This window comes from Brachypodium distachyon, chromosome 3, assembly GCF_000005505.3.
Source record: "Brachypodium distachyon strain Bd21 chromosome 3, Brachypodium_distachyon_v3.0, whole genome shotgun sequence".
Classification (NCBI taxonomy): domain Eukaryota; kingdom Viridiplantae; phylum Streptophyta; class Magnoliopsida; order Poales; family Poaceae; genus Brachypodium; species Brachypodium distachyon.
The window spans coordinates 32,492,139-32,503,033 of NC_016133.3; the positions used below are offsets into that span (position 1 = coordinate 32,492,139).

The 10,895-nt window shown below is 48.2% G+C and overlaps 1 protein-coding gene across 1 annotated transcript; it reads right to left on the bottom strand.

Annotated features, from left to right (window-relative positions):
- Window positions 1-966: 966 nt before the first annotated feature.
- Window positions 967-4,728, bottom strand: LOC100833404 (cytochrome P450 84A1). Its single transcript, XM_003571910.4, has 2 exons — window positions 3,678-4,728; window positions 967-2,013 (listed from the first exon to the last, which is right to left on the bottom strand). The coding sequence occupies exons 1-2, from the start codon at window positions 4,605-4,607 to the stop codon at window positions 1,321-1,323; spliced, it is 1,623 nt and encodes a 540-aa protein (XP_003571958.2). The 5' UTR covers window positions 4,608-4,728; the 3' UTR covers window positions 967-1,320.
- Between the last annotated feature and the right edge of the window lie 6,167 nt (window positions 4,729-10,895).

Consider the following 10,895-nt stretch of genomic DNA (forward strand, 5'->3'; position numbering starts at 1 on the left):
ACCCAGGTTCAAGTCTTAGACTTGGGTTCCGTTTGGCATTGCGGTGGATTATCATAATCCCGTTTTTCTCACATGCTTTCCACTATTTTCGTGTTAGACTAACCAACTTCTCCCTATTTTCATGTGTATTTTTCCACAACAGATTATAAAATAAGTTCAGCGCAACACAATTCAGCAATGCCAAACCGAGCCTTGACATGGTTGCTCACATTTACCGGATTTATTTCAGGATTTAACCGACGTTATTCTTTCAGTGGTAGGTGACGTACCCGTCAACAGCGAGTCGCATATGGTGACTTCGTCAACCTCTCAAGATCTGCCGGCTCGGTCTCTTGAAGGTACTCATATGGGCAGGGTGTGCGCGTGTGCGTTCATAGGGGTGCGTGTGCTCGCGTTTTAATCTGAGCGTCTGCGTTTGTGCTATCTTTCTAAAAAAACATCTACAACTCCAAATTAGTTTTATTTAACCGTCATGATAAATATTTTCATAGCACTCTAATTTGATATTGTAAATATTAGTACTCTCTCTGTCCAACAAAAGATGTCTCAAGTTTGTCAAAATTTGGATGTATCTAGACATGACTTAGTGTATAGATGCATTCAAATTTAGTCAAAGTGGAGACATCCTTTGTTGGACGGAGGGAGTACATTGTTTTATAAACTTGATTAACCTGAAATTTAACCGAAAACAAATATCTGGAACATCTTATAAAAAGGAATGAAGGAAGTAGAATAGAATTATGGCACTCCCTCCGTCCCGACCTCCGTCCCGACTTATACAAATCCATGTCAGTTAATTCAGGACGGAGGGAGTACCATATTTGTGCCTAGAAAAGAGCACGTAGTTTGGAAAGCACACGCGCAAGCTTTCAGTTTCTCTACAAAATTGTACTAGAAGTTCTGCATATGTATTTGAAAATCCATGAAAAATTTGGACATGAGACCGGATTGGGTTTGCGAGATATAATCAAGCAAAAGATGACAAATCTGTTTGTTTAAAATGGGCAAAAAAAGGAAACATTTTACAAGAGAGCATTACACATCACCTGCGCGGACAGCAAGTCTAAAATTAAACCACATATTTTTTACAGTTTGTGCTCTTGATGGAAAACACCACCATGCCATGCTTAAATTGTAACCTAGGCAAGCATGCACTGGCATATGAGAGAATCCACTTATTGCTCTGCACAGTACTACCAGAATTGAGTTCAAAGCACATCAAGGGGGGGCAGAAAAAAAAAAGCAACAGGAAAACACCACCAAGCTCGATCCTCCAATGATGCATGCCGCCGCCAACCTCCGAATAAAACACCATCCCGATTAATGGCCTCTTTCCTGACGCGCGTCACCGTCGGCGTTCTGCAGGGAGCAGGTGAGCCTTGGCGTGGGCACGGCGAAGAGCCTGGTGGCGCGCGGCGCGGTGAGGCCGAAGACGTCGCCCATGTCGAGCTCCGACGGCTTCATCCCGTCCGGCAGCTCCCAGCTGAACCCGTGCGCGAGCTGCGCCACGGCGAGCTCCAGCGCGTAGAGCCCCAGCGCCATCCCCGGGCACGACCGCCTCCCTGACCCGAACGGCAGGAACTCGAAGCACCCGCCCTTGAAGTCCAGCCCCGCGGCCTCGCCGCTTTCCTCACCCTCCCCGCCGATGCCGCGCGCGAACCGCGAAGGCCGGAACACGTCGGGGTCCTTCCATGCGCCGGCGTCGCGGCCGATGGCGTAGACGTTGATCATGACGCGCGAGCCCCTGGGCACGGAGTAGCCGCCCACGACGCAGTCCTCGGCGGTCTCGTGGAGGAGCAGCGGGATCGGCGGGTGCAGCCGGAGCGTCTCCTTGATGACGCACTTTAGGAAGGGCAGCTTGTCGAGGTCCGACTCGTTGGCGTTGCGGTCCAGGCCAACCACGTCGGCGAGCTCCTGCTGGAGCCGGTGGAGGTCCGACGGGCTGTGCATCATCTCCGCCATCGCCCACTCGATCGCCGACGCCACCGTCTCCGTCCCGCCGAACATCACGTCCTGCATACGTATATTAACTTTTCCGTCATATATCATGCTCATTTATATATGAACTCAAAAAAATTGAGCAGGAGTGGAAATTACGAGTGGATTTTCAAAATTTCGGAAGTTTGAATGGATCTAGCTTCTCTTTTAAATCCAAGAGTTTTGGATATTTTCTTCGAACTTTAATACTACTCCGTAATGGATTTCCGAAATTAATCTAGCTGTCTTTTGGTCTTCCCCTGGATTACTCAAAGGTCGAGATTTCGAAATTGCCTATCGATCATTTCGTCGTTTTACTTTTTTTTAATTGAAGAGAGTTGCCGCCTCCGATGTTACGATGTCGTGATCGATTTTCCTTTTGGACGTGCACTGGTAGTCCGGTAGTATATGTCCTACCGTGAAAGTTAAGAAAAGGATGCGGTTGGTACAAAGGTAAAGGGAGCCCGGCCGGCTGGGAGACCGTGAAAAGGCTGTGGTCAGAAATCCTAGAGAGGTTTATTTCTCCTTGTCGATCGATCGAGGGTGACACGCACCAACGAGTCCAAGATGCACGTATCCAGAGAGCTTATCTGTGAAAAAAAACAAGGACCTTTTTTCTTCGGAGTTGAAAATGATGCAGCATGGTGTATTCGATATTTTGAGGGAAGTTTAGGTTGGTGTACTATTTGACATGTCTAGGTAATGGCATGGGCGGCTAGCTTGCACACTTACGGCCGCTTCCTTTGAACGGTGCACGCAAATGCAATCGCTTTGAGGCGCCGGTCAGGGTCATGATCTGACTTTGGAGTTTGGACTCGTGGCCGTGGGCTTCTCCGGGGTTCGGGTTCGATCCCGGAAGGAGACAAACGGGATTAGGTGGGTCCAGAGTATACCTTCAAAGATCGTGACTTTGCTCAAGTACCGTATCTGTGCGGCAGGGTGCAACTCGATGAACCTCAGGGTACCCTTTGACACTTCTTAGTTCAAACAAATGAGCTAGTTTTTTAAAAAATTATGTCATTTTAAAATTTTAGTTTATTTGGTTGAACTGTTTGGTGGGATTAGTTTCTTTTTATTCAAGGACCAACGCGTGTGGAATGCTATAAATAGAAATATACTCTGGCAACCATCAAAGCCGGCATATATACATAAAAAGTACTCCTACCGAGTATTAACTTAACTCTAGATATATTCCTACACAGGTTTCGCGGGTTGAGAAAATTTGACAAAAGTTTGAATCTAGTTTGAATTCATGTGTGCACCAGAATATTTTGACAGAAATTAAAAAAATTATTTTGCTACCTAACGAAATTAATTTGCAGATCAATTGGTGCCATTTATACAGAGATATCTGCAGGACCAAATCTGAAATCAAAGAACAGCTCGTCCCTACCGGAGCCAGTCAGTGGCTCAGTGCAGAAGAAGCCGCTGGCAAGCATGCATTGGGGGTACGCAATAAATACGTTACTAATTATATACGACCAATCGGCACGCTCTATCTCCAGGTAAGAAAATCGCTGGCCTTTCTTTGTCGTTTCAGGAACTCCTGGCGAGGAGGAGGAGGGCGTTATTTGATCGCGTGCGCGTCAGCTAGCTAGAGAGATGGGATTGTTTCTTTTGGAAGCGATTAATTACCGGAAAGTAATACTGCCAGTAAGAATTCCTGGCGTGATCTGCGGGCGGACCGGAGGAGTACGTACCATGATGATGGCCTTGATGTTGTCACGCGTGAGGCGGAGCGAGTTCTGCAGGTCGTCGTCCCCGGCGCCGGCGCCGGCCTTCTTGGGCTTGGCCTCGTCGAGGAAGGCGAGCATGTCGTCGACCATGTCGGCGTCGGCATCATCGGGGTTCTTCCCCCTCTCCATGTGCTCGTCGATGATGTTGTCGATGAAGCCGTCGAGCGCGGACCGGGCCGCGCGGAGGCGGGCGTCGATCCCCTGCGTGTCGGCCCAGCCCAGCCAGGGGAAGAAGTCGCCGATGTTGAAGGCGCCGAAGAGCTTGGAGAACTCCTGGAGGATGGCGATGAACTCGTCCTGCTTCCCCCCGTCGCCCGCGCTGCCGAAGGCCGCGCGGAAGATGACGTTCTTGGTGAGGCTGAAGATGAGCTCCCCCAGGTTCACGGCCTCGCCGGTCTTTGCCGAGGCCACGGCGCCGACGAGCGCCGCGGACTCTTCGCGCACGGCGACCCAGGTCTCGGCGCGCCTGCGGCTGAAGAGCTTCATGACGCAGAGCTTGCGCATCTGGCGCCAGAAGGGCCCGTAGTGGGCGAAGGCCATGTCGGCGCGGTCGTAGGTCAGGTACTTAATGGCGATGGTGGCCGGCCGGTTGGAGAAGGCGCCGTCCTGCGCCTGGAGCACCTCGCGCGCGTACTCGGGCGTCGACACGGCGAAGGCGTGGAGCTTGCCCAGCCGGAGGTGGAGGAGCCCGCCGTACTGCTTTGCCAGCGCCGCCAGCCCGCGGTGGGTCAGCTGGTCCATCATCGTCATGTTGCCGATGATCGGCAGCGGCTTCGGGCCGGGCGGGAACGGTGCCTTGTTGGCATGGCGCCGGCGCTGCAGCACGAGGAGGAGCACCGAGGCGACGAACAGCCAGCTCAGTGGGTCTTGGAGCCACTCCGCCATGGACACCATTGATTTATGATGATACGACGAAGAACGCACGCTCTCTCTTCTGTTTTTTTTTTTATTCTTCTTCCTGTGGGTTTTAGGTTGATGATGTGTTATAAGGCTCTTGGAGTAGAGCTGAGGAGAAAGGTTGGGGGTGCCAGGTTTATATATAGGTTGGAGGAGTAGGTGGGGGGCGAGAGATGTTCATATTAGGTGGTAACGCAATTTCCTTTTTAACCTTGTATATTTCTTTCCTAGCCACGAGGAAGAGGTGGATTAGGATGGCAATGCAAATACAATTGCTAGTGGAAAGGGCTGGTGTATAGTAGAAAGATGATTTGGATATACATTTGTCATAATAAAGCAATCAAGTACAGTACATGGAGTATCCTAAACCTGGCCTGTTTGTTAAGTTTGCGAGTAAATATCTAGTGGAAACCCAAAGCTTTGTGCTTGCCTATTCCCAGATGTTCGACCGAGGCAAAGAGAGTGTGTAACGAGCTAATAGCTCAAGAGTTAGCGCAATTAGATAGGAGGGGATTTGCACTCTGTTGGAGTATGTGTGTGGGCGTCCGCCTAGCTTGATGCGCCCTCTCGCACAATTAAGTGCTCGCAATTAATATTTTTTTTGTATTTAGTCTACAAAATTAATTCTGCATTTAATGCTGTAAAAAATCTGCATTTAAAGGAAATTTATTATTATTAGAGAAAAATATACTAGTTTGCTTCCATAGAAAGCAAAGTTTGTTTCCAATGTAACTCACATTGTTTCGGTTGCTGTTGGGTATTGCTTCTATATAAAGAATTTTTTTGGGAAAACAAATTCTGGATATAAATCTTTCCTACTTATAAAGATTGAAGTTGGTGGTCGTCCGTTCACTCTTTTCAAACTTTCTTTTCTTGCCCCTGACAGGTCAGACTACATATGTAAGATTCTTCTACTTTCCAATCCCATGGGTCTGTACGTAGTTTAAATCCACTAAAGCCTGACATCAGGCTTTAATGACATTGTCACGTAATCTGACCCATAATCTAATTATCATGGTGTTGTTGACATGTTGTTGGTAAAAAAAAATCTTCATAATTTCATAGCAAGGCATGGGCACTGTGCTAGTAAGACTAATAACCCAAGAAAAATATGTTCCCCTTCTGTTTTTCTCGTTGAAAGTTTAAAAGTAAATCACATCGTATTGTTGGGGTATATTTTCCCTATATATGGGTTTGGTCGTGAATCATGTGTGATGATGACTAGGTCAACGAAACCTCATGTGATCAACTGCCAATAAGGATAAGTCAACCGAATGAGGATCGATACTAAAGTCAACAAGTTAAAGAACTAGCCAAAGAAATAAGTCCACCGCCATATTCCACAAAGTATGGACCAAACTAAACCACTTTGTCCCGACTTAGTGATTTCTCTCTTACCTCAAGGGTAGTCTTGGTTCTATGTTAACTATCTCTACTCTATAAATACCCCGCAAGGGGAGTGTGATAATTCAATCATCAGTTGCGTTTTGTATCGATGGAATCGGATTCGAGGGACCTGGTATGGCTTAGACAGATGGGCGAGTGTCATGGAACATTGAGTCCATATTGGGAAGCTGCTTACAACTCGAGTTGTTAGACAAGCACTCTACGAGCGTGCAAACCTATTTCCGAAACATTGAGATGTCAAAATTGACGAGTGTTTTTTTTTTCAAAAAGGAAATTTGACGAGTGTATAGTGACCATCTCTAATGAGGCCATCACACACAACCAACACCTCGGACCCTTGAACATCGACGCCCCTAATATATACTAGTGATGTTAAACGACATGGGAATTCCATGATGTTTGAAGACATAGTTCCGCCGAATAAACCCCCACCACAGCCTAGCACTTGCCTACCACAAGCAACGTCACATGCAAAAGTGAGAAGAAAAGCAAGGACTTGAAACCTAGCTACGAACAATAACTCAAGGCCAAAACACTATAAAAATGGAGGAAACACGGTCACACTCACCGACCCACTTGCAGCGGCGCTTCCTCATGTACTCGAAGACGGAGAACTTTCATCGTTGTCACCAGAAGCCACCAAAAGCATCAATATAACTACATGTTGAGCTCACTCATGATCTCCAAGAGTTTCATGCTTCGCACAAAATTCGAGCTTTGATCGAATCCTCGATCTTTGTCCCCATTAGTACCAATTGAGGACCAATTAATCATATGCAACATCAAAAGGGTTCAGCTCCGTGGAAGAAGGAGTACCGATATACAACATTGCCTCCTACCCAAACTTGTGGCCATAATGGATGCACTAATGTAGTTCAATCAGTTCTTACGCCATCATACGTTGGTTTGATATATCCCGAATGCACCGACGCCTCCATCTCAACCATTCCTCCTCGAACTTGCAAGAGCCAATGAAGCCCTACCAGAGGAGGCAAGCCAAGTAACTAGGTTGTTGCAAGCCACCAAAGGAGCACGCCTCAAAATATAATTAACATGGCAAGGGTGAAAGATCGATATGGTCGACTAGAGGGGGGGGGGGGTTGAATAGGCAAGTAACAATTACTTTTTTTTTTCACTTTTAAGGGATACAAGCATCAATACATGGGTTCACTAAAACGTCTAAATGATGAACACCTCTAGTATGATACAATAGCCAAAGCAACAAGATAAACAATTAAGATTAGCAAGTAAGTAAAGGGACAAGAATGATACCACACGGAAAACGAAGATTTATCCCGAAGTTTCACCTTTTGGGGAGGTGTTCATCTCCGTTTGGAGGAGTGCCCTACCACAAAGGTAGAGGCGCCACAAAGACTCACTTTCTCCTCTCACAACACCACAAAGGCGAGGTAAACTCCACTAAGTGGCTTCCTTGAGGGCGAACGCCAACCCTTACAAACTTGACCAGGGCTCACTCCACAACTAAATTGGAAGCTCCCAATCTGAGGATAAGGGCACGTCTCCATAACTTAATTGGAGGCTCCTCCCCGAATCCACAAGCACCCCGACCCCAAGGATGTGGCCTTGAGTAGACTATCCGGCTAGGGCTCCAAAATCTCAATAGTAACAAAATCCACAAAGGAAACAAGGGGAATCAACCTTTTGCTTTGGTGAAACCCTAGATCTATGTCTTCTCCTCCAATCCTCAAAGTATCAACAAGAGGGGGGCTCTATGGAGGGAGATCTAGCACTTTGAAGCTTTAGTAATGGTGTGGAGAGAGTTTGCCTTTGGTTGAATTCATCCCGAGGTAGGGGATGACTATTTAAGGGGGGGGGGGGATCTAACCATTATGCACTGAGTCTGCCAGGGGTGGAAGTTCCGCCGATTTGGGGGGTGTTCCGGTACCCTGGAAGTCCCACCCTTGTTCCGGTACCCCGGAAGTTCCACCCTTGTTCCGGTCCAACTTCCGCAATTTTCACAAGAAGTCACAAAAGCATCACGGAGGTAGGACGGATGTTGGCCAGAACTTCCGGGCCGGGCCTGGGATAGACTTGGGAACACAATTAGACTTTGGGTGGCTCTCTCTCGTACGTGTAGGCTTTATGTGGGTGCAAATATGGTAGATTTGCATATGTGAAGTTGATTCACCCATTACTTTCGCATGTAGACTCCCTCTTAATAGTACGGAGTCCTACGACTCAATTAAATAAAAAAGCTGCTAAACACCTTACGCTTCTTTCATTTTTTAGGGCAACGAATCGTCTTGTGCCATTTAATCTCAAATCTGAAATACTCAAGCACACGATTAGTCCACTAATCATGTTTTCATGAACACCAAAACACTTAGGGATTGAAATGCCCTTTCAAAGGGTTAGTGTATACATTTGCGCCTTTAAACAAATAAATGGTTTATTTTCGAAATATGAGGGGGAACCTGAAAAATTCTTCATGGTTTCGAGGAGTTCAAGATAATGAAAAAGCATAACACGATTGGCTCATACATTAGCAGAATTGCAATGAGGAATTTACAATATTTGGATGTGTCATGTCTTTAAAGTCCTCCTGCATTTATGATCACCTTTCATCGGTTATATTCATGTTATCACTTTTTTTGTACCAAAATCGTATTATTGCGTGATCCATAAAGCTATCAGTCCCCCACTAAAGAAGAAACCAATACACGAATACAATGTAGGGTTTCACAATTTCTAAAAACAAAAATTGGAACTTATTTTATAGGGAGCAAATCAGAATAATATATTTTTATATACTATGTTGTGTATGTTCTTCTGAAAACACTACTGAAATATGCATGCATTTCTATGGATAATATAAATTGGACTACTCATTATTGATAACTCAGACTAAAAGCCACTGTTATATATTGTTGTTGGTCTAGAAAACAACAGGAGTAAGGGGTGCCAATGCTCGATGGCACAAGTGCGAGAATAGAATGCAGGGTGTGTACGCCGGCCTTATAGCGAAGGTCGCCGTACACTTGGACAAGTTGACACATCGATATTTTTTTAATAGGTTCGGTCGACCCTGGGGGTATGACTTAGTCCTATGTTAGGAGAGGCATCGAGGGGGTCGTTAGCCAGGTGTTTGGGCCGAACTCCTCTTCCCAAATCACCGATGGCGAGAGATCTCTAAGGGCCGCCTCGGACTTGGGCCGAACTTATCTTCCCAAGTAGCGAGGTTGGGATACCCTCGAGACTCTAACCTGATCCCTCTACTTCGAGTCAAGGTCGTACTAGACGGCCCGGAACCTCAAAACTAGGCTTCCTAAGTCGCGTCCCTGAGGTCGAGTCGAGACTAGACCCCAAGCACTCGAGAGCGGGCTCCTTAGGTTGCTCTAGCCCTCTCCCCTTTGATCTTATTCCAATGGAGAGTGAATGATACATGCCCCCATGGGGGGGGTATTTATAGCCTAGGGGTAGATGACAAAAGACCATGGCTACCATAGGTAGGTTTTATGAGGAAACCGGGCCTAGGTGGGCTTCCTTGTGAGATACTCGTAGTTTCGGGAGTGACCTTCGAGACATTGCGTTGGGGAAGCCATCGGCTAGGTAATCTTCCTCGAGGAGGAAGATAGACCTAGGTGGCTTGTTACACAAAATTTGTGGCTTTTTGAGCTTTGGCGCATCCCAAGGGCTCCTAGGAATTTTTTCTGCGGAAAATTAGGGCCTTAGAATTTTCGGCGCGGAGAACCACCGGCTAGGTTGGTTTCTCGATGAGAAACCAAGCCCAGGTGGGTTCCTTTGCGAGGGTTTGCCGGTCATGAGGTTTATTTCCGAGGAAACGGACACTTCCTGAGGTCTCCCCGGTGAGAAACCATGGCCATGAAGGCTTTTCTTGCAAAATTTTGAAGTCGGGGGACTCCTTTTGCAAGATAATGAAGCTGCAAGGGTGTACTTGTGAATTTTGGATTTTTTGAGGGTCTCTACGCGAATTTTCAAGCCGCCAAGGGACAACTTGTGAATTCCCGCGTCTTGGGGGGGGGGGGGGGGGTTCTGGAAAGAAAATCCTCACTCTGGGCTGCCCATTGCGCCACGACGTACTCCTGGGCCGCGCTTGGCCTCATGGGCCTCCCGGGCGTGTGGGCTGCACCCGACCGGGCTTGGGAGGCCTCTTCTCTTCATTCATTTTTTTTGTTTGCGCTCGTTATTGGGCCGAGGCCCACCTCGCCACCTGGCCCGCATAACGGTTCAGTGGTTAAGTGAAGCGATCGGGCGGTCGTGGTTGCGCCGGCGCCCTAGATCCGACGGACCGTGGCCTTCTTCTTCCTTTGTATGGGACAAAAAAGGAGGCCGTCCTCCCTTCTTCTTTCGTAGGGGGCACCGGTGCCAGGGATGACGCCGGCGGCCATGGGGCTCGGCCAGGACAGCGCGGACCAGTCCCGTCCTTCCCTTTTGCTTCTTTTTCCCTTTTCTCCCTTGCTTTTGTCTTGGCTTGGCACAGAGCCTGTCCTCAAGCCGGGGACGTGTCGATTTTTGGGTGGTCGGACCAGGACGCCGAGGGGGACCATTGGCCTATAAAATGGAGCTGCGGGAGACTTGGGAGGCTACGCCCACTCCCGTTTCCTCCCCTTCCGGTGCCGAAAACGAGCTCGGTGGCACCCGAAGGACAGGACGGGACCGGTGGAGACTAGGATCTCCTTGGGAGCGCGTAGCCGTTCAGGAGGTTGCCCAGCCCACCGCGGGTGTTCAAGATTGTTAGAGCTTCGTGGGGGTCAAGCTTCTGCCGGGCGTCGGGCTTTGAACGCTGCCGGCGCTACTTGCAGTTCGAGCCGCGTCGCGGCGGTGCACGGGTGCTCCTGTGTCCCTGTCGGGGTGAGCCGTGGCCGCGACTTCCTTCTTGTTGTTGTAGGACGCCGT